At 42.5% G+C, this 23,680-nt stretch overlaps 1 protein-coding gene across 4 annotated transcripts; it reads right to left on the bottom strand.

The window, feature by feature from the left end:
- Positions 1–3,997: 3,997 nt before the first annotated feature.
- On the bottom strand, positions 3,998–23,148 carry traf7 (TNF receptor-associated factor 7). Of its 4 annotated transcripts, none has more exons than XM_026166133.1 (22): positions 22,922–23,148; positions 19,559–19,733; positions 19,332–19,383; positions 19,139–19,227; positions 18,829–18,945; positions 18,590–18,682; positions 17,999–18,032; positions 17,679–17,901; positions 17,437–17,571; positions 17,173–17,268; positions 16,958–17,079; positions 12,958–13,031; positions 12,802–12,850; positions 12,416–12,543; positions 12,159–12,241; positions 12,019–12,058; positions 11,775–11,891; positions 10,622–10,744; positions 7,394–7,513; positions 6,997–7,128; positions 5,923–6,042; positions 3,998–5,717 (listed from the first exon to the last, which is right to left on the bottom strand). In XM_026166133.1, exons 2-22 carry the CDS (start codon positions 19,670–19,672, stop codon positions 5,703–5,705), a joined length of 2,076 nt encoding a protein of 691 aa, XP_026021918.1. In that variant the 5' UTR covers positions 19,673–19,733; positions 22,922–23,148; the 3' UTR covers positions 3,998–5,702. The 4 variants fall into 4 exon arrangements, with proteins under 4 accessions (XP_026021918.1, XP_026021916.1, XP_026021919.1 ...); XM_026166131.1 differs by having other exon boundaries at positions 19,139–19,230; positions 22,922–23,146; XM_026166134.1 differs by having other exon boundaries at positions 19,139–19,230; positions 19,559–19,664; positions 22,922–23,146.
- Positions 23,149–23,680: the final 532 nt, after the last annotated feature.

The raw sequence follows: 23,680 nt of genomic DNA, 5'->3' as shown, positions 1-23,680 counted from the left end.
AACATGTTGGGATGTTTCCAGGAAGTGTTCTTTTATTATTATTATTAATATTATTACTATTATTTTGTATTGTTTTTTTCTGCGCCTACATGTGTACATGTGTCCTGGTGTGGCGATGTGTATAGTATAAGCAATTCTTGTTCCGTTTTGTTATCTTTTGTATAGTTTTAAATGTCTTTGTTTTTCTTTGAAACATGTGCCTTGCTTTGTGATTTTGGTCTGACTTCAATACAGTAGATGGATATGTATAATATAAGGGCATCACTCTCTTTTTCCAGTTTGCCATCTTACTTGATATCTTGGTATGAAAATCGTGCTGCCCTCCCCAGCACCACAGAGTTGTGATTTTTAATCCATAAACTCAGCCGACTGAATGAAACGTTCAGTTACTAGCATAACCCCGGTTCTCTGAAAACCAGGAGAGGCATTTCACTCTAGGAAGCACCCTCATGGAAGCTCCGCTACCACTGCATCATTCTAAAGACAGACCAATCACTTCAAGGATATGGATCCCCCCCAACCCCTTTTGTAAAAGCCCCTGGCACCACACCAGGCACAGAAATCAGTGTGCAGTTGGCTTGGATGACAGAAAATCAGTTTTAAAAAAATACCTACATTTTAGCTTCTTCTCCTGCTTTTGTGAAGAAATATGTTGTGGATCTGTTGTGTTAGCATGTTAAGTTTTACATTATCACAATGTTTAAGAAAGTTTTAGAAAATAAACGTGGTTCTACCCAGTTAGCTGAGAGGATCAATGCCACTTTCAGAGTGAAGCCACAGATACCAGCTGGTTAGTTAAGGTTTGCTTAAAATTAAAGGACTGAAAACTCTCTGGAAAAGCTAGCTAGCTTCCTAGGGAATATTTGATTTGTTTCATTTGTACAAAAATCGATGTGTGATATCTACAATTATCTTCTGACATAGCAGGAGTAGTTCTTTTTTTACAGTTTACATTCATAGTGCTAAGCTAAACAGAAAACCACAGTCTCACATGTTGTCCACTCAATTTGAACTCATTAAGATAATCATATAAACTGAACAATGAGATATAAGTTCAAGTTCAACTTTGCCCGAGACTCTTTGGTTTTCATTCCAGCTAAAACTTTAGTGTAAGAAATTTGCTAACCGCGGCTAACAACCAGCCGGAGGTAGTTTCATGCTGAGTGTAACTATCTCCAGGTCGATGATCGTTAACGTTTTTGTTGTCTACGTTTTTTCTAATTACATAATTGAAATTTTAAACTTGTGCAAGACTGTTAGATTTCATTCCTGTTAAGAGTTTGTGATATTTTGCATCAAATGTACGCTGTGTAAAAAATGTTTGCTTAATTATGCTAACCGTTAGCTGAAGGTAGTTCTGCTAAGCTACGCCATGAGAGTGGTATCAATCTTCTGATCTAGCTTTGAGTGAAAAGCTACCCCAACCCACTATATCCCTCAAAACATGGACAACAACAAATAGTCCTGTCATAAACAGTAATGGCTCAATTTCTTTTACATCTTCCTTAGCTTAGTTAAGTAAATTGTTACTGAAAGTGATTGAGCCAGCTGTCACCAGATGTGTAGGTGCATATTTCTATGAAATTTAATTTTTTTCCCCTTGAGTTATTTTTACCTTGTACCAAACTGTCCTCTGTTATTACAAACTAGATGTCATTGTGGTGACATCCGACAGATGCCTGGTGGTCTGACCTTTGAGGGTTGGCTGTACTGTGTGCAGCTTACAGCTGAGACACTTTCGCTTTTTCATCCGCCATCATATCAGAGATAAAGGTTTGCCTTTTTCAATCCTTCCTTAGGTCTCATTTTGGTCATCCTTCATATCGTAGGAATTATTCTGAAGTGTGTTTTGGTACTTGGGCGTTGGGGTGAGGCTACTAAGGTGAAAAAACCCACACACAGATGGTCAAATAAGCTGTGGAGAAAACGTACTTTTCATCCCTTGTTCTTCTTAACAAAAGATGAAGCCAAACTGTTTTTATTTGATTTTCCGCCTGTGCTTATCTGAACAGACACCCGAGTGGTGTCTCCTCTGCTCTGCAGCGACTGTATGCGAATGCTTGAGAGAGTGTGTCATGTGTTGCTCTGCTATTGACTGTGTGAAATCTGTGTGTGTGGGAGTGCGTGTGTGTTGTAGTGACTGGACAGTGGTGTGCTTGCAGTGACTGCATCTTATGGCCATCTGCTCTGAATAAATAAATGTTCTGTACAAACTTCACAGCCTCCTTTTGTTTGCATTTTTATTTCTTGGTGACAGGAGTCTCTGCAGAGCACAATGTAGCTGTTTATGATTTGCATGAGACCTTATAAAATTAGCAAATGTTTCAAAAATATTAAAAAAGATTGATTGTAATGAGCCATTCAGCCTCTAACCGTAATCCAACCTCGTGTAAAGGCTGGTGAACATCCACGCTCGTTCTGAAAGATAACAGTACCGTAATACTGGACAGTGAAATTTGAAATGTTAATACCTTTGAAATGGTTGCTTCAAAGACCAGGAGACTCAAGACAGCAACAAGTTGGAGTCAGTCTGTGATTCATTGATAAAAATCTAAATCTGTTGCTGTCTGCATATGCAAAAATTCACATTTACTATTTGCATTGAGAGTCTGTTTTGAGCCTCATAGATCTAAAATAGAAATCCAGAAATTCCTCCACAAATTGTGATGTAGTTGTTGCATGACAGCAATTTAACTACAAAAACGAATAGATGCTCAGCAACCCTGTAGAGGAGTATAACCAGAATACAACCTGTTGGCAACCAGCTGACTCAGGCCTCCTCCTGCAAAGTGACGACACGAGTTGTGCACACCAGCACAGACTGATTGCAACATGTGTGAAGTCCGTCTACGTTTATAAATTACACAGCGATTATAACCTTAGTCTGCCAGAGAGTGATTGCAGGTTGGACTGTAATTTTTATAAGTCTTTTATAGACACAGGTATGAGTGCCATCCCAGCTCACCCTTTATCCCCTAACCCAGGCCTCGAGGCCGGTGTCCTGCAGGTTTTAGACGAACCCTGGGTCAACACACCTGAATCAAATGATTAGTTCATTACCAGGCCTCTGGAGACCTGTTGAGGAGGTAATTTAGCCATTTAAATCAGCTGTGATGGATCAAGGATCAGCAGGACACCTGCACATGCCCTAACCCGACAGGTTTTCTCAACATTTCTTGAAACTATAGTAACTCTTGAACAGTTTGTGCAATCTAAAAAAAAAATCCTGATACTTCCTGTAAGCAGCGACTCCATAGCGAGTGCTATGGAGCTATACAGAAAAATGACATTTTTTCTTGTTTGGTCTTTTGCTTGTGTATTTGAAAATAATTTTTTATTTTTGTTGTGTTTTTAGCTTTTTATTGCATGTTTTTTTATATTCCATATATAATTTGTCATCCATCTGCAAGCATACACTGTCCGGCCCTCTTCCAACACATGAAAAACCAGGAATTTAAGGCTTGTACAGGCAGAGCACGGTGAGTTTTACAGTTCATAGTTCAAATTGGCTATTCTAGATCTTTTATTCATGTACATTCTCGACCTTTTTCAGTAAAAACTGTAAAAGTTTTAATTTCATTTGTGTTTTGCTGTTGTTAGTCCCTGATGACAGTAAAGCAAAAGCAACTACCACATGTTGGAAGAAGTAGTCCTGAAAAACGGCTGATTTTATGACACTTTTACAGCGAAAACAGCTAAACAGGCAGCCTGCTCAACATCACACCTCTGCTGGTGAACACTCTCATGGTCTTAGACCAACGAGAAATGACCCCAATCTGATACGTGGTCACAGTCTCCCTTCCTGCTCTAGTTACGACTCTAACAAAAAGTGTTGCCGCAAAACACAGAACAGCAGTTTACATTAAACCCAAGTTTTTCATTTAATTTAGCAACAGAATGAAATATGATGATACGCTACGTTCCAAAAGGATTCCGATCATTTCCTCCTCAAGTCCTTTGGTGCTTTATTTCATCAAATAAATCAGACGAACGCTTCTCCAAGTGTACAACACTTTTATTGATCAACGATCAACTTAGGCTTACATGATTACAAGTATACAAGAAATCACTTAAAGTGTGACCAGTAAAGATGCTTCCTCTCTTCCCTTCCTCTGCCTCCCTCACGAGGCTGCAGCCAAACTATTAAACACCCGTGAAACTCGGATTTAGTCTCTGAATCTCACCGACTATCACAAGAATATTTCAACCCTTCTGCTGTACTGTCAACCCAATATGGGTCCTTACACATCATTTAGGAAAGCACAGGCGCCTTTTCGTCGGGGAGTTAATGTTAACTGCAGTCAACTGTTTGTGTTACTCTGTGGTCAGAGAGGAGGGAGGGACATACAGAGGAGAGGAAAAGGCATCATTACAGCTGTTCCTTATTTTTCATCCACACATATGGCACTCATTGAAACACTCATGTATAGACAATAACAGGCACGTGCATGCACGCAGGTCGTCCTTCTCGCTCCGCCCTGCAGGCCGGGGTGAGTCGTCCTCTCTGTTATCTTACACGACTTTACAACCGTCGAGTTGCTCTCAATACATCTCAATACATCTCCATCATGGCACAAATGTAAAACTCTAAATCTATAGATCTTTCTCTTAAAAGTCTTTGCTGCGTTAAAAAGTGTTTTTCGAAAGGCTGGTTTCACAACACTGGACTGGGCGACCACCAACGTGACGCTTCAGCTGAAAGGGAGACGCTTTTATCTTGGACTGCTTAGAAATTGATTTATGAAGCTACTCAGGCGGACTCTGAGATCAGTTATCTGATGGAGTGTGAACGGAGTGTAAGCAGCAGAATGGTGTGCACTACCCGGCTGAGTTTTTACCTCGAGGTGCATCGTTGAGAAATCAGTGAAGCTAGTTTGAGGAGAAAAGTCGACATTTAAAAAAGGAAAAATGTGCAGGCTGGATTAACAAAAGTGCTGCTGTGGCCCTGAAACACCAACATGTGGCTCAGGTGTCAGCCCAACATCTGGTTGATGTGATTTATCAGCTCTGATTCTGTACATAATACTATATCATTCATAAATATATTTTTATTGCACACACTGCTATAAACATTTCACTGTTTAACAGAAATAAACTGATATTTAATTAAGTATCAATTTACCTTTTTTCTTTTTTAAACTCTTGAGAATGTTAGCTGGCACTTTGGACAAACAGCTGCTGGACGAGGTTGACACGTGGAGTGCTCCCGGTTTGCTAACCAGGCAGAGGGTTTGTCAAAATGATTAAAATGAAACATTCGGAGTCGTGACGCCGTGGATGAAGGCCTTTGCCCAGAAGAACGCCTTTTGCTCACTTATACAAGCTTAAATCATCGATGACGTAATAAACATACGGTATCTGCATGGGGTCCACCCAGGGTAGTGAAGCCAGCCTTTAAACAGTATGTGTTGGGTATCATGGGTGAAGTTCGTCTGCAGGAAGCCGGCAGCACCGTCGACTGTGTGAAAAAAGCACAGCCGCAGTCCTCTCCACACCTCGGGTTAATGTGCAGCGTCCAGTCAGTCCAGTGTGGTGCAACCGTAAGGCAGCTTTGTCTCGCTGTGCCCTGTAATGCACAGGTGGATGAGGCCACTAAGGAGTGTGTAAATCACAATCAAAGAAATGCGTGCTGAGGCGGGAACTGCGCGGAAACGTTAACGGGAGGTGAAGTGAGCTGGACGCCTGTGGAGCCAACGGACCGTTTAGCAAGTCCACACCTGAGGGAGACGGGAAAAGACACAGTAAGACAGGAGACGCGCACAGGGATACATCGGCTTTCAGAATGAAAAAAGAAATATTTCTAATAATCTAGTTTTGAAAACGCACAAGATGCTGGTATAAGCAGAAAAAGGTGACAAGGTGAACCGCTGATGCAGCGGGTGGGTTGAGCTCAGATTTAAGGGTGGGGGCGATCTGTCGTACCTTGACGGTGCTGTCGACAGCTCCGGAGAAGAGGCGCCCTCTGGAAACGGCGAGCGCTGTTACACTGCCCTGGTGTCTCAGCAGAGTCTGGGTGCAGATCATGTTGTCCATGCTCCACACCTACAACACACAAACGCAGCGCTGCTGTCATGTCTGGCCCTGCACAGCGTGACTCGTAGGATGAGATGATGGGATGGTGTCGTCAGGAATTCCCGGGACAGCGCTGAGTGAGGTGCAACCTGACAGCGTCAGACGGACCAAAGCAGAACGTCCCACAGATGCTCTGTTGGATTTAGGTCAGGTGAGTGTGGGGGCCAGTGGTGTCAAGAACACCCGCCCACTACTAAACCGACCACAGACAATTAAAAATAAATAAAAAGTCTACAACCATCTGTGATCTCATCTGATCCTGTTAATCAATGATCTGCACACATCCTACAAAGATAAGTGTGCTCGTTATATGAAACAAAACTTTCAGCTGCTCAGAGCACTGAAACTAGTTCCACTACGATAAACCACAGTGCTCGTGTCACGTCCCTTTAACCACCTAATAAAAATCAAGTTAGAAACTACTGACAACAGTGTGAACTATCCCACCACCACCACGTCCGTCACAGCCCGTCACCCTTTACAACATCCTGTTTCCACACCAGGCAATCTCGTTTCCTTTCATGTGAACTCACTCAGGCTCCGCCCATCCCGATCACAGCCTTGTATATATTTATTACATCGTTATTAACATCTTTGGGACGAAAATGTGTTTTTCTGAGCGGCAGCTGTTGTATCATGTAGGGGGCGTCGCTGACAGGGACGCTCATCAGCTGAGCACAGGGTTAAGATGGTTGTGTCCACTTTCATTTTTTGACTTAAGCTAAACAAACGGATACGAGAGTGGGAGGAAAATATGTGACAAGATGTCAAACTACTGTAATTCTGTAATGACACCATGCACTAAAATGTATTTGAGTGGAATGCATCCAGCTTGACACACACACACACACACACACACACACACACACACACACACACACACACACACACACACACACACACACACACACACACAGGACTCACCCTGAGGGAGCGGTCATAGGAAGCGCTGAACACTTTGGTCTGGTCGGGGGTGGAGATGACGGCCAGAGCGTAAACTGTCCCCACGTGACCCGTCAAGGTCCGCACCTGCTCTTTAGACTCAATATCCCACACCTGGAGAGGACACACAAACATCACCATTACCACCATCCTTCCTCCTGCATCATCATCACAAACACACACAGAAAACAGCTTTGTAGCAATTTCCCCAGCTGGACTGCTTCAGGTCATGTCAGACAGACTTGCTAAGGCTTTGTGGTTGTAATCTGAACATCCACAGAAAAACCTTTGCAACTATGAGATCAGTGCGTCCAACGGGATCAGTGACACGGGCTTAGCCACTGCCAAGAACGACAGAGGAAATGAAACTGTGCCTTACGTGGATGAGGTTTTCATAGGTGCCGCAGACGATGTGGTGGTTGGTGACAGCAATGGAGTAGACGCTGCCCCCACTGGTCTGCAGGACATGAACACACTCCAGAGAGCGGATGTCCCAAATCTGACACGCACAGACAGAAAGCAGTTTAGTGGAGAAAAAAGGAGCGCGAGGGAACGTCCTTGACCCGAGGGGAACGAACACAGCGCGCAGACACGCACGCTCGGTTATCAGCAGTGGAAAAAGTGAGTTACTCAGCAGCTGGAAGCCATCAATTCTCATCCCCACTGAATCACACGGTTTAACTGGCCAATTACAACACAGCACTGAAAACATTTAGGAAGCTGTAACCACAGCATTTCATAGATGAATCTGATCATTCATAAGTTATGAAAAACATGAAATTTGTTGTGTAGTCAATGAGTCACAGTGTACAGCACAACAGGGCTGACAGGAGAGCAGAGGAACATGCAGGAGGTCTTCTCAATCCTCTATTTAAATTTAGAGCACAGTTAACTAAGCATTAACAGAACACTGCTGTATAATCTCTTTACAAACATCTGGCTAACAGGAAACAGGATCACCGATTCAAACGTGTCTGGCTACCTGCTGAATATTGCACTCATTCTCCCGTCATCTCTGATTTGATCTCCACTCCTCCCCCTTGTGGAAACATGCTGCCTTTATGCCATTAGAGGCCAATTGCCCCCCCTGCCTGTTATAGATTTAGATGTTTTCAAAAGCTCTCAAATAAAATGAAGAGAAATACAGTGAAAACATGAGGACAGGTGACGAGAACTGTAGAAAACAAGTCTGAAATGTCACTTCAAGCCCAGCCTTTCCCACCACGTCGACTCACTTTAACTAATTATTGTGAAACGTAAAACATGAATCTGCCTCAATGCTCCAGAGTCACAGTAAACATTTACCCATTACAGACTCATAAATATCTTCAATGTTGTGCTTCTAGGACTTATTAAATACAACGTGAGCATAAAGAGCTGAGCCAGGACTGAGTTTGTCGAACCTTTTCCCCTGCAGTTAATAAGGAGAGTGTGTTTACATTGTGATGCCACACAAAGGGTCTTTTTTTCATACTGTCCCACAAAAATAATACCATCGAATGATTCCAATTAAACAAACTATATCCAGGGATCAAACAGACCTTTGGGGACTTTGCATCCAGTCTGTGTCAAATGTATGAAGCTGCTAAAATATTTAAAAGCTTAACCGTCACCGAATGCTGCCAACATGTGTCAGAACAGTTTCTGCGGGAAACCGTCTCTAAATGGCTCCTCCAGTTAAAGCGATGGCTAGAGACCAGCTGCTCGCTCACAGGCGTCACATAACAGAGCGCCGTCATTCTTCCACAGACTGTCCTTCGTTCCTACAACCAGTCCCTCTCGCTTTGCTCTCTGTTCTCCCTTCGATGTCCCTGAGGTAGTCATTAGTGGCCAACTGCAGCAAGACAGTGAGACGTGAGCATACACAAACACACAGCATGAAACGAGCCCAGACACACACACACACACACACACACACACAGGCATTCCAAGTACTTTGAACAGTGAGGAAGTGAATGAAGCCGACGCACAAACCTTTGTCAGTGCTGAGAACATAACTGAGGGGATACACTCATGGATGCAGCTGTAACTGCACACGGGGGCTCAGTACTCCCACCAACACCCAGAGATGACAGAACACAAAGCTGGAGACCCTGACCTAGCCCAACACACTAGCAGCAGTGCCTGCATTAAAACCGAAATGTATGTTTGGCTGTTCGTCCAGCTCTGCGTGTCCATCTTCCTCCGGATGTTTTTTTATTTTTACACATTGGCTCCAAAATGATCGACCACCAGCTTCCAAACCCTACTCAAATATTTTTTGTTGTTGTTTGTTCTTTTTCTTTGCAGCCAGTAAAAGAAAGAAAATGTTTAATACAGCCAGTGGCCGAGGTCGTCTTTAGTTCCTGGGCACCTGTGTGTTTTGCCCTTTGTTGTCGTTTCCCAGCTGATTTTGTTCCTTTTGGGTTTATTTTTCTTTTCTTCCCGTCTTGCTTTGTGCATTTCAGTTTGTTTTGTTTTTTGCAAATAAGCAACGGACAGAGAGCTGACAATATTATCATTCCTGTAGTTTATGTTCGTAAAGCAGCCCGGAGGAGCTGCATGGCCTAAAATCCTTTCATTTTCTCAAAACTCGACAGTGCGCCTTATGTATGAATTCTGGTTGTGCTTTCTGACCGCAAACCGATTTTATGTGGAACACAGCGCTCAGCAATCTGTCAAAAAATGTTTTAATATGACTTTGCTAAGCTACGGAGCTGCACTGCTTGATGGATTGTCGGAGGATTACGGCTACCGGGGAGGAGCCTCGCGGAGTGATACGTACTGTGCTTCAACGTAATATTACCGTACTGTGTGTGTATAAGGACCACAAATGGCACCTGTTCAGAGACGTGGTGCAGCTGTGAAGTCTCTTTGTTATTATGCTCAGCGTCTGTTAGTTTACATTTTGACTGCACAATTGTGAGCTTTTTGTTATGCACAAAAACAACATTGTTTTCTTTTATTTATGGACCATGATTATTTAATAAATGCTGATAATTTATTTTTAAGTAATTTCTTCATGTACATCTACGCTGTATGTAAGTTCTGTCCATCTAAAACGTGAATAAAAGAAACAAAAACAAACACTGGACTTCTCCGAGCAGTCAGAAATGAATCAGGCACACCGTTCAACATCAAAAACGATTTTCTCTGTTCAGGAGTTCAAGTAAATAACTGGAATTTGGCGTCTTAGTCAAAACAAAGTAAAGCATGTTAAGACTGTGTAATTGTTTGTGAATTAATGTGTAACAACAATAATTATATTTTAGCATTAAAAACATCATTTTGATTAAAGATTAATTTTGCTGGTGGAACAGACGTCACAGACAAATAAAAAATGATTTTGTTTATTACCATTGCTGTTTTGGGCAGCTGTGAAATAAACCTCACATTGTGTGGAGGTTGAATAAACGTGTTCGTACGCATCAAATTTAAACAAAACTTAGAGATGTTTAACATAACAGCACAAAGGAATCCAGATCCAGGAATCCTTCTGGCTCCAAGGACTCAGTTTGTGCGTAAAGTGGAAATATGCAGTCTCATGATGCTTTTTTATTTTGTTTGAATCATTTATAGCTGCTGAGTTATGATTGGACATAAGTAGGTAAACATTGCTCTTTCTTACCTTGATGGTCTGATACGAGCCGCTGTACAGGTGGTTCTGGGAGGCCACCAGCGCTCGAACCCAGTGATTGAGTCCTGTCAGCTCCTTCTTCAGCTTCAGCTCAGTGCCCACGATGTCCCAAACCTACACACACGACAAGAAAATCCACTGAACTAACAGAGGAGGAAAAAAGTACTGGATCCAAAGAGAACAGTCAATAAAATTACAAAAATACCAGATGGTGAAAAAATATTAAACGTTTGGTAAAACATTTGTTTACTAGAGTAAAACATGGACATTTTAAATACTGGACTCATTTTCAGCTTCACCTTCATCAACATACCACAAAAAGCTAGTTTGTCACACTCACACACGCAAACAGCTGAGCTGAGGCAGATGAAAGGACTTGAAACACAGCAGCAAGTCCATCTCTGAATGGCTCAAAACAAATATCAAACCCCCCAAAATGAAGGTTTTAGAGTTAAAATCACATCAGACTGAACTGCTTCATGACCTTAAACAGGCGTTCATGCTGGAAATCCCCCCAATGTGGCTGAACTGACACACTCTGCACAGAAGAGAGGCTCAAAATTCCTCCGCAGTCATATGAAGACAAATATCAGAAACACATGATTGTCACAACCAGTTCTGACATTTAGAAGAGAAAAGACTTTTTCACATTGTCCCAGGAAGTTTATATAACTGTGTTTAATTTAATAAATGAAATCTTCTTTTAAAAGCAGCATTTTTTATTTACGCTGGTCAACTTTTTCTAACGCTAAAAGTCATCTGATGACCTGAAACATGTTTAAAAACAAAAAAACAAGAAATCAGAAATTTAAACAGCAGAGGTGGAAACATTCAAGTGTGATCTGTCACTGAACTGATGTTGAGAAAGGCTGAGTGAAGGGGGTTGGAGCGGGGGGAGGGAAAGCCTCAAGTAGGGAAAGTCCCTTTTGTGGGAGCACTGACATCACCGACATACAGCACCAATGCATCCTCTTCTTCTCTGTCACTAAAGGCTACAGTCCAAGTTTATTCATTTTTCACATTTTCATATTCTTTGCAGATGTCAGCTGTGCAGGATTTGGGCAAATCCGTCTACTTCTACAGATTTGAAAAACATAAAATAACCCAACATACACTGTGTGAAATATGCTGCACATAACAGTACCTTGATGGCCTTGAGGGAGCCGCTGAACAACATATTGTGGGAGGAGACCAGTGTGCATACGGGGTTGTCATGGGCACGGATAGTATTGACTTTCTGGAGCGTCTGAATGTCCCACACCTACGCAAGATGCACAGTTGGAGGGGAAATGCATGATGCAAATAAATGAGCTTCTCGACGTATGAAAACATTCCATCGTGAAATTTTATAAGCTTGGTCCTAAAAGAGGGAGGACGCAGAGACTTACAATGATGGTGCAATCTGCAGAGCCACTGTATAGCCTGTTACTATGGGGAGGAAAAAAAATACAACTGAGTCATCCTGAGATTCCTGCAGCTGATAGAGATCCAGTGATTACAACATGTGTGCATGTGTGAATTATGTTACCCTTGGATACACAGAGCCAGCACGATGCCATCATGACCCTCCAGGGTTTTCTGACATTTGTAGGTGGTGCAGGTGTCCCACACCTTAGAGGAAGAGAAGCCGTCACTTAGTATTTCTGTGCATAACAACAACTCTACAATTCCTACTTTCTACAAAACAGGGTTATATGTGGAAGTTGTCTGAATCTCTTTGGAAACAGGAGTGAGCAGGCAAAAATAGCACGTATACAAAAACGGGGAAATGAGTGTAGCCATTACCTTAATCGTCTTATCAGAAGAGCCAGAGAAGAGCAGGTCTCCAGTGGAGTAGACACAGAGACACCAGACGGGACCCTGGTGGCCCACAAATGTCCCCTTACACTTGAAGATCTGCTGGGGGTCGTATGCTACACACAGGCAGAAAGACGGCATAGAGTGGATTTGCATTTTTCACTGGAGAAACACAGTGCGAGGAAAATAACTGAAACAAGAGGTTAAGAACTGAAAGGTGGATAAAGAAAAGGGAAATGGAAAAGCGTGAGCGGGGGGAGGAGGGCAATCCTGAGAGCTGGCAGAGCTAAAATTTGAATTTCAGGTTAAAGCTTTCACAGATTTTCACCCAGATTACACAGAGAGGAGAAGAGTAAAGGCTAACAGACACTTACAGCCCAGGATTCCCATGTTGAGCCTGGCGTTGATGTGGGACAACTCATCCTGGAGGGACAAAGTAAGTATTTGTGTAATATTTCAGCACCTCGGCTTCTTAGTCACATAAACTCCAGTTCTCACACACACACACACACACACACACACACACTTACGTTAAGCATGGAGGCATCTCTACGAAACTCCATCAGGTCTTCGCTGAGCTTGCTCTGGTTCTCATCCAGCACATCTGAAACACACGCAGACACACAAGGTCTTTAAGACGATGAGAAAAACTTTAAAAAGCACAACTAAATGTTTACTATGATTATTCATTACAGATTGGTGCTGCGGCTGCAGTAATGCGGACGCTGCACCGGTCTGTGGTGGTGAAGAGAGAGCTGAGTGTAAAAGCGAAGCTCTCAGTTTACCGGTCGATCTACGTCCCTACCCTCACCTATGGCCACGAGCTGTGGGTAGTGACCGAAAGAACGAGATCGCGGATACAAACAGCAGAAATGAGCTTCCCCTGAAGGGTGGCTGGCCTCTCCCTTAGAGATAGGGCGAGAAGTTCGGCCATCCGGGAGGGGCTCAGAGTAGAGCCGCTGCTCCTCCACATTGAAAGGAGCCAGCTGAGGTGGTTCGGGCATCTGACAAGGATGCCCCCTGCGTGAGGTGTCCCACCGGGAGGAGGCCCCGGGGCAGACCCAAGACAAGCTGGAGAGATATCTCTCGGCTGGCCTGGGAACGCCTTGGTGTTCCCCGGATAAGCTGGAGGAGGTGGCTGGGGAGAAGGAGGTCTGGGGTTCTCTGTTTAGGCTGCTGCCCCCGCGACCCGGCCCCGGATAAAGCGGAAGAAGATGGATGGATGGATATTAATTACCCAGGTTATGTGTCTCTTTTTATTTTAAGTCTGTGCTGCATTTTGCAAATCATGAAGTGCTACTTTCTTACATAGTTTCTCCATTACAGAGCATAGCATAAGGCAGCATTTGAGAGGGTTTCCTACTAGCTCCTGAAGGAGCAGTTACCTGTAGCAGCACGCCGACTGATTTAGTAGTTTTTAAATCTGTAGCCTTCAACCCTACCCACACAGAGTTAAGAGACAACACGCATAAGGAGATGCACGTGATGCAGATTCTTAAAAGGCTCCAATTTTAACTCACACATGGATAACACTCCATCATATCCAAGATCATCTCCATTCCCCATACCCCCCTTTCCTTTCCGGCCCAAAAACAAACCCGATAAACCTGCACTTCTTCTGTCAGCAAGTAACTACAGCTGTTAATGGTTTGCTGTTATACATTGCAAGTGGTGGATGTTTATATTTATACAAACATGTTGGGGACACAGACCCATGATGGTGCAATGAGTCGCCACTGGCAGCCATTCAAAAGAAAGTAAACATCATAGGGAGACGAGCTAAGACGGCTTCAGACGGAGGATGAACTAAGATGCTGCACATAGGGCTGGGCCATATTATACTGTTCACTGTAATACTGGTACAATGTTAGGCAACGATAAGAAAATGAAACATCGCGATAGAATTTGGGTAAAACGCGCATGCGCAGTGCCGAAAAAGCACGGCGGTAACAGAGAATGAGAAGGAGGAAAGCAGATTGTTGAGTGAAATGGATGAACCAGAATTAGTTTGTAAAAATGTTGCAACTATGAAGTTTAACATCCAGGCATCCATGAAAACAGAATTCATTACATTTAACGGTGTAAGAAGTTAGCAGGAAGCTAGCAGAAGTTAGCTCACTAGTTACCTAAGCATGATATAGCATGTTCTGACTGAGAAAATTCTGAAAAAAATCAAACGTACAGCTCTGCTGTCACTTCCAACATAAATGAAGACAGGAAACTAAACAGCAGTGACGTTTGCAGGGTTACTGAAGTTGGGCTACCTGGTATCCAGTCGCTAAGTCTGACGTTACTAGCCGTGTCTGGGCCTAAACTCCGCTGCAGGTCCATATATCAAACGATCACTGTGGCATTACTGAGAGTTGAAAAACTGTCTAAAGTCTTTCATCTTTAATAAAATGATCAGCGTTCTGCTCTACCAGGCGTAACAATTGAGTTTAACATCCAGGCATCCATGAAAACGGAATTTATGACATTTAACCGAGTTAGAAGTTAGCAGGGAGTTAGCTCGCTAGCTTCTATCTAAATACAATATAGCATGTCCTGACTGCGGGGTTTTGGAAACAAAATCAAACGTACAGCTCTGCTGTCACTTCCAACATAAATGAAGACAGAAAACTAAACAGCAGTGACATTTGTAGGGTTACTGAAGTTGGGCTAGCTGCTATATAATGATGTGCTACGTGACCGCTAGCGACACAGCTATGTTAGCATAATATAAACAAGCTAACTTTTTTTCCACTCGATAAAAGTTAACATGAGTGTTCTCGGTGGTCAGGAACAAATGTAATCGCATGGCAGGATGCTGTAAAAGGACCAAACTTCAGCCAGGAGAACAACTGAGATAATCCATCCACAATACGAGGTTAGTCATTCATAAACTGCTGCATGGGCTGGGCTGTAGTTACATCCTAAGGTTTTAAAAACTGAGCTTAAATAAATGATTAGCGGTAATAAAAGCCGAGGGAGGTCAACAGTGGTCGCTGACTGTTTTAGGAGCTTTTTGAGATCAAATAGAAGAAAATACAAAACATTAAACATGTTAACAACACAAAAGCCATATTAAACGCAGACTACTTTATGCCCGGAAGTAGAATTCGTCACGTCATCACTTAATGACCGGATATAATGATGTGCTACAGGTCGCTAGCGACACAGCTGTGTTAGCATAAACACAGTGAAGCTGGAGGACGAACACTAACACTTTTCCCCTCGATGAAAGTTAACGTGAAGGTTCCTGATGGTTAGAGACAAATGTAATCGCATGGCAGGATGCTGTAAACGGACCAAACTTCAGTCAGGAGAACAACTGAGATAATCCATCCACAATACGAGGTTAGTCATTAATATACTGCAACAACATGGGAATAGAGCCGCTGTGATAGAATACAGCATTAATGACTCGATGGCACAGAAGTGGAGGAAGCAAGAAGAATGAGTTTAATAAAGTTTGATTTATCTGACTGCTTTGTTTCTTGTGTCTTATAATCCCGTGCACCTTATGGTCCGAGAAATACATATTTGACTTTTTTATTTGGCACACTGCAGTTTAATGTTGCAAAGCACCTCTTTTTAACTTCAGTGGATATTATACATGGTTATGCTCAGGATATGTCAGCACATTTCTACTGGAAATGCCTTTTGGTTAAACCTTCAGCAAGGAATTTGCATTTGCACTGTTACATTTTTATAAAGCTTTAATGCACATAAAAAAACAGCTGCTTGTTTAAGTGAAAATAAATGGAAGTTTGTCTTTTTGCGCTAGTAATGTTGTGGAGTTGTATTTTGTCTCGCATCAATTATATCGTCAGTTATATCGTTATCGCAAATTTTCAAATATATATCGTGATAAATATTTTTGCACACATGTATGGTATAAGACGAATACAAATTATTTTGAACAAAGCTCCTCTAAGAAGAGCTCAAGAATAAAAGGAGAACTAAAAATAATCCTAACAGGTCCATGCGACTTTGGAAACTGGCCTGACCAAAATAAAACTATTTACCAACAACTACAGTTCCACTTAAAGCCTTATTAAGTAACTTAACTAAGTCGGAACTTCCCTTCAGTCTGTGAAACATCCAGAGGAAATATGAGCCAATATCTTCTTACTGAATCTAATTTGATGGCTCCTAGAGTCGATAACAACAAAACGCACATCTTGGTATTCAGTACATGTTGTGCTGATAATATACTGAATACTCAAATAAGCTGAAGTGTGAAGACATGTCTGATCTTTCCATGATATTAGTCTGAGAGTCTGTACTTGTCTTTCACATGCACTGCTTTGCTGAATACTTGGGCAAAGTGAACTATTTAAAACACATTCTTTATATAAGCTGTATACCTGAGGTACCACAGCACCTGTTTCTTGACAGCTATACAGCATCACTGAGCCACATACAAGCAGCCCACCTGCTCACTGAAGCTCAACTACATCTTCTTCCAAGCATATAAATATGCAAATGATGTTGCTGAATGTTAGAAAAAGAGAACTGATTCTTAGTTCTGCTTTTCTGTCATCTCACCAAATTTGAGCTCCAGGTTTTTCTCTAGCTGATCCAACTTCTCAGATAATTTCCCCAACATGGAGCGTAGGAAAGCGATGTCTTGATCCTTCTGAGCCAGAGTGAGCTGCATCTCATGGAATCTAAGCAGGCAAAAGTCAGACGTCACATTAGGACCGATGGGGAGGTTAACAGAAACGGTTCAGCACAACAAAAGTCTGTTTATCTGAGCTCACCTGTCGTCAGTCTGCTGCAGAAACTCCTTGAGGCCCTCAAATTTACAGACCTCCAGGTGTGTTTCATATGTGTCCTGGTTGCCTATGAATGTGCAGCTGTTGGCAAGGAGACAAGATGCAGATTACTGACAAGTAAAACAGAGCAAATATGAATACAGTAAAGTAACAGTGCCAATGGAAAAAGCAAGAAATAATTTCATAGAATGAACAAAATATGCTGGAGAAAGGTGAAAATAAGACATCAAAGCGCTGTTTTAGGATTACCCATATTTGGAGTGTGGACATTTGATGTGTTCGCATTCTTTGAGGTGAGCCTCCAGGTTCATGGTGAGCAACGGCGGGCAGGAGGGGTTGTTTGGGCATCGCACGGGCCTGTAGTCACAGCTGGCCTCATGTTCTCTGCAAACAGATGTTGGGACGATGAAAGCAGAAAATGTTTTTTAACAGGATACAAACAGACCATACAGCTCTTTGTTTCACTTTAGATTTCAGGAATGTTTCCTTACTTGCGTGTAGATAGTTTGATTGTGAACGGGCAGCCCAGCGGGTCCACCTCGTAGGCTCCAGGTTTCCCGGCCACTGAGGTGTTGGAGGCCGTGGCGCCGGCCGCGCTGCTGCCTACAGCCCTGCAGCCGTATTTACAGTGGATGAAGAGCTCTCCAATCTGCTCGGCTACTGCAATGTTGTTCACCACAACCGTTAACTTAGCTGCATCCACAGGGCACTTATCTGCAAGGAGCACAAATATTAATTAGGTAGGGTTAAAATCGAGTAAACTTCAAAATTGTACTGCAATAAATGTCTGTTACACATTTTTTAGGGTTACCTGAAGTCAAGGCACATCGTCTGCAGAAAGTGTGCTGCAGAAAGAGGAAGTTAGAGTTAGTTTAGTTTTACTTTGCTTTAAAACATCTGGATATTTGGTGAGCCCTGACAGTCACACATGCATCTAACAAACAGTGGCAGCTTTTCTGATTTACTGCAACACTAGCAGAAATTGTTGGCCACCAGGGATTTACAGCCACTTCTACTAGTGCATTTAGAATAACCTAGAATATTGTGGAAATGCGTTTGTTTTTTTAGTACGTCATTAAAAAGGGCAAACAGGTCTATTTTCATTCCAATTCACATTAGTCAGAAATCCAGTAACTGGATGTGCCCTGTATGATCCCCTTTCTCAAGCAGTCCTTTGTCATCACTATTTTATTTATTTGACAGCTGGATATCAACAGCATGTCAGTTTTAGCACTTTTTCAGAGTCACAATCAAACCTTTAGGAAACCGAGCACAACTGTGATGAAATTTGTTGGAGGTTTTTACAAGCAGTTGGACAAACTATGGAAAAAAAGAGGAACAACTTTCAAAGCACAGGCAGACGGACAGAAAGAAAAAGATTACAAGTTAAAAGAAGACTCACCCCACACGTGGTGATGACGGGGTCCTTGAAGACGTTGCAACACAGCTGGCAGCAAAGTTTGACTGAAGGCTGCTCAGCAAAGACCTGCGGCTCCTGCTCACAAACATAAACTTGTGTTAATTCACTCAACTCCAAAACTGTGCTCTGTGTGTCTGTGTAGATCTCTGAATGTACTGCAAGGCATCTGTTTATATTTGCTTCCATATATGTAGAGTAAATATAAGTGCCGGCTGCCATACCGTGTCCTCCTCCTCTTCGTGCAGAGAGAAAGTGGAGCGCAAGGACATGTTGGACTCGGAATGGAGAGATCGGACTGAGATGGCCGAATCTGACCTCCGAGGAGTACCGATGGGAGGCTGAGGAAGGGAAAAGAAGCAGCGAGGAAGAAGAGTTCATAAACAAATCCCACACTAACGGTATCACAGCAAATCCTCATGCGTGCAAATATGAAAAAGATGCAGAGCATGAAAACATTTCATGTTTTAGTCCAATAAATGATCACTTTGACTACGTTATCATGAACTGGATGTTGAGTTGATGTGTGCTTACCATTCCATCGTCGTCATCACGGGGGGAGTAGGTCAGAGTGCTCGAGGAGGAAGGAGTCCGTCTGTGCTGCTTGTAAGTGCTGGAGCCTTCTGCTGAAAAAAGAAGGGGAATACTCAGAGGAAAGAACACTACAGTAAAACAAAACTTCAGTGACATCAAGCAAACACGCAGTGGTGTGCTAATTATGTGTCACCTTTAGCTCCAGCAGCTGAGAAAGTTGGAGCAAACGAGGCCTCCATCCTGCTCTGCAGTGAAGAAAGATGCACAGACGGAATAGCTCAGAGTCAAAGTTTCCGTTTATTTTAAAATAAAACAAAAGCTGTGATGGGAATACATTGCAGATCACGAGTACAATGAGCAATAGTGTACAATGAATACTAATCCTGCTACATGATTCAAATTTCTGCAAGTGTCTCTCACCCCGTTGCCAGAGTCTGCTGAGGGGCTGGAGGGGCTGCTGGGGATGGTTGCTGTGCTAGCTATCGCTGCTCCTCCGGAGTATCGGTTGTAACGAGGAGTCTTACCACTGCTCATAACCCAAAGCACACACTCAGAATATGTGAGGAAAGACTATCAGGTAGCTGGACTGCTAGGCCTAGGAAGAGGTAAAAGGACAAGGAGGGTATTAGCGTGACACATACTGTAAAAACGATATCAGTTGGTATGGTTATTTCCCTCCGACCAGAACTACAGAAGTCCGAGTAAAAAGAGCTTAAGCACGTAATGCTTGCTTTAAGTTAGAGTTATGTTTTAACACAGAACAAAAATTAAAAATAAAAGCCACATGCCCACAGTTGGCTCGAGGGATGTCAGCAACTGCCAGAAGCTGCAGCACAGCTTTAATCTACACGAGAGGCAACGCAGTGAAAAAGAAACGACACAGTGGAGTTACTGTTGTTAAGGCGACGTTTGACCTACTTTACTGGCCTCAAGCACAACAACACAATCAAACATAATTATTTCAATTCACAGAAAAGATGACGTTTATGAAGAAGTTTTATGTTTTAGTCTGTTGAATCCGACTATCCAGAAAACCCAGAGCACAAATCCAGCAATAACAGGAAGTTCAAAGTTCAGTCATTTGTTAATTAATTTGTTAAATTAAAAACAAAAAAAGTTCTGTTTCCTCTCTGCTAGTACTGTGTAGTTTGTCTCATTCACAAATATACACACAAAAAACTCCTCAGGTACCCCCAGACTGAAATCTGAGGCCCAGCTGATCTGAGAGGATAGAAAGTAATGTGATTTTTTTTAATGTCATTACAGGATTTCCTGTCTTTCTGTGAACAAACCGTGGCCTCGTGCTGCTTTACAAGAAAGCTTTTCAGTTTTGGGACGGTTCAGAACTGAAGTAACAACATGGACTACTGAGAATGAGAAATATTATTATTTAGTTACTGAACTGACAACAAATTAAGAAATTCAGACTGTTTTGATTTGTCTAATGCCTAAACAGAACATGTTCTGAGTCAGTGCATTAAATGTTTGTAGTTTTTGGACTGTTGGTCAGGCAAAAGAAGACATCTGAAGACTGATTTTCAGACCATTAAAAAAAGTAGATGTCAGCTTGAAGTGGACTTATGCTCATTTCCCCCCCCTCCGTTTGACACACCTTTCTGCTGACTGTGCTTTGTGGCTGAGATGACCATATTAGGAAATTTGCTCCAATGACATAATACAGAGCCAAGAGCAGAAAAAACTGAAGCTGGAGCTTTAGTTTCCCAAGGATTTCTTGCATATATCCCATCTTTATTTCATAGGAGCATCCAATTTTGTAATTATTTATATCTTCTTCTTTTGGCCACAGCCAGCTCACCCTATCCATTGCAACCTCCTCTGTAAATGGACTGATTCTTATATAGCACTTTTCTACTCTCCCGGAGTGCTCAAAGTGCTCATGCCTCATTCACCTAATCACACCCACTCATACAAGCACTTCCAAACACAAGTGCAACTAATAAATATTCACACACATTCACACTCCGATGAACGCATCGGAGGGCAATCTTGCCCAAGGATATTTGGCATGCAGAGTGGGGAAGCCAGGAATCGAACCACCAACCTACCAAGCTGATCTGCTCTACCGCCTGAGCCACAGCCAACCCTGTCACATCAACCCTCTCCATGTCCTTCTCGTGACATCCATGAACCTGCTCTGAACTCCTTGTTATGCTTCCAACTGGCAGCTCAATCTTGATGATCATTTCCCCAATATATCCACTATCCCTCCTCTTCACATGTCCAAACCATAAGATAAGATAAGATAAGATAACCTTTATTAGTCCCAGACGTGGGAAATTTGTTTTGTCATCTCAGTAAGGCAAGGCTAACTTAATCTCCAAATTGCTAACCTAAGCTGCCACTCTGATACACTCATTTCTAATCCTGTCCATCCTGCTCACTCTCAATAAAAATCCTAACATCTTCATTTCTGCCACCTTCAGCCCAGACTGTCTTTTATCTTTTATCAAACCAGCCTTCACAGCAGTTGCTCTACCATGTTGTAAACCTTCCCTTCCACTCTTGCTATCATTGTGCGAATGCCGTGAGGCGCTGTGAGACTCGGTGGTCAAGGTTCAATCCTACCTGTGGATGTTGCCGCACGTCTTCAACGCTTGCACACACTCCACTTTCTTGACACTGTTCACTGTACCCTTTCAAATAATGCAGTTTTCAGCAAAGACTTCAGCTTCTGCACAGTGTTTGCAGATAGTTCTCCTTCTTCTGCTGTTTTCAGATTCTACTACACGGCATTCACACAGCATTTTCGAAGGAAATGCAACTTTTTCTATTTGCTGTCTGTCTTACATATTAAGACAGAAAAAAATAAGGTAAAACATAATAGGTCGTGTTTATTGACAAAGTGAAATAATTCTAAGTCTTTTAACTGGGAGAGTAAAGCTGCATCAGCCAGCAGCAGATCAGCAGAGGAAGTTCAAAATTCTACAAATTGTAGATTCATCTCGGATGTTTGCCTCGCAAGAGTGCTCATTCACACACAAACACACATATACACTGTGTATATGTACATATTGATAGAAAGTACACATGCAGATAGTTAGCAAACAATAGCATATCTCTAATCCTTCTACCTTGTTAAAAGTAGTGCTCCTCCAAAGATATACACCGAGTCCAACTTATTCGTGTGCTAAACTTGTGAAACTGTGCTCAACATCTGCAAACCGTCAAACCAAGGGGAGGAGTGAGGGAGACATAGAGAGGGAGCAAAACAAGCACAATGGGGAGAGGGGGGGCGAGACAGCCAAAAAAACCAGTGACCCGGACAACTAGCTAATGATGCAAACGGAAAGGTATGCGGTCCGTGGGCTGCACAGTCTGCCAGTGAACCTATTCCGGAGCTGTACTCGCTGTCATAAGCCCGGAGATTCCCGTAAAAAAAGGGGGGCGGAACACGAACACGAACACACACACACACACAACGGAACAAAGTTAAAGACAGCTAGCTGGCTAAATGCTTAAACGCGGAATATATAAGCGAATAGGCGTAAAGCGCGAGTTTCCTACTATAAAAGAAAGCGGTCTACAACCGTGTCTGCCTGCAGTCATGTTGTCAACAACCATGTAAACTGCGACAATTGCTAACCTTAAGTATCTTCTTTGCTAGCTTAACTTAGCTTATGTTACATTTTCATTAGCAATCACTGCGACTAACAGTCTGTGGCAGGAAAAACTAAAAACAGCGGTCGAATAATCCGCTTTATTTTGTATTCAGCAAGAACATGATTACAAAAAAGTCGTTTTGGCTTAGTTTTGCACACTTACCATTATATCTGTTTAACAACAGCGCAGCTACAATTTTCTAGACGAATTCTGAAATCTTCCTCTTTGCCTCACATACACACAGCTCAAGATACCGCAGTGTGTTCTGGGACATGTAGTCGAACTCGTAACGCGTTCTCTTCATCAGTATATTTTTCTCCGCTGTTAGACTATACCACCCACAATGCACCTCGCGGACCTGCCATTGGACTTGATGCTGTCAGTAAAATTCCGCAAACCAACTGGGAAGTGCGTTATTCCCAAGTAAATCCACAGTCTGACGAGTTCAGCCTCCGTATTGGTTCCTGACCGACACGGACACGGAGCGGCCACCATCACGTTATACGTGCAGGGCACGTGGATGGTGGTCTGATGCGGAGAGGTGTTGAAGTGTAAAATAATGTTACAAATGCTGTGATTTCTCGGGAAATGGCGACATTTGGAACACATGAGCTTATTTCCATCATCATATTGCGCCACTCTCATAGACAACTTATTCCCAAATGACACGGAAATACTACTACTACTGATAAATTATATCAGCCAGCATCTTCGAGTGTTTACAGTTTATGATAGAAAGAATCAGATTAATAAACTGGACTGAAAGAAAAAAACACATACACACGTTTAATGACACAGAACTGGACAATATTAGACAATAATATGAATAACACCGGGCGTTATAAAAAGGAACCTTATGGCATCAGAATATAGTTTCTCCCAGTAACTATGACAATGTTTTATATTTCATATATTGTGTAG

This window comes from Astatotilapia calliptera, chromosome 4 (assembly GCF_900246225.1).
Source record: "Astatotilapia calliptera chromosome 4, fAstCal1.2, whole genome shotgun sequence".
NCBI lineage: Eukaryota > Metazoa > Chordata > Actinopteri > Cichliformes > Cichlidae > Astatotilapia > Astatotilapia calliptera.
Note: the sequence above shows the minus strand (reverse complement) of the source record. Positions and strands in the feature narration are given on the sequence as shown.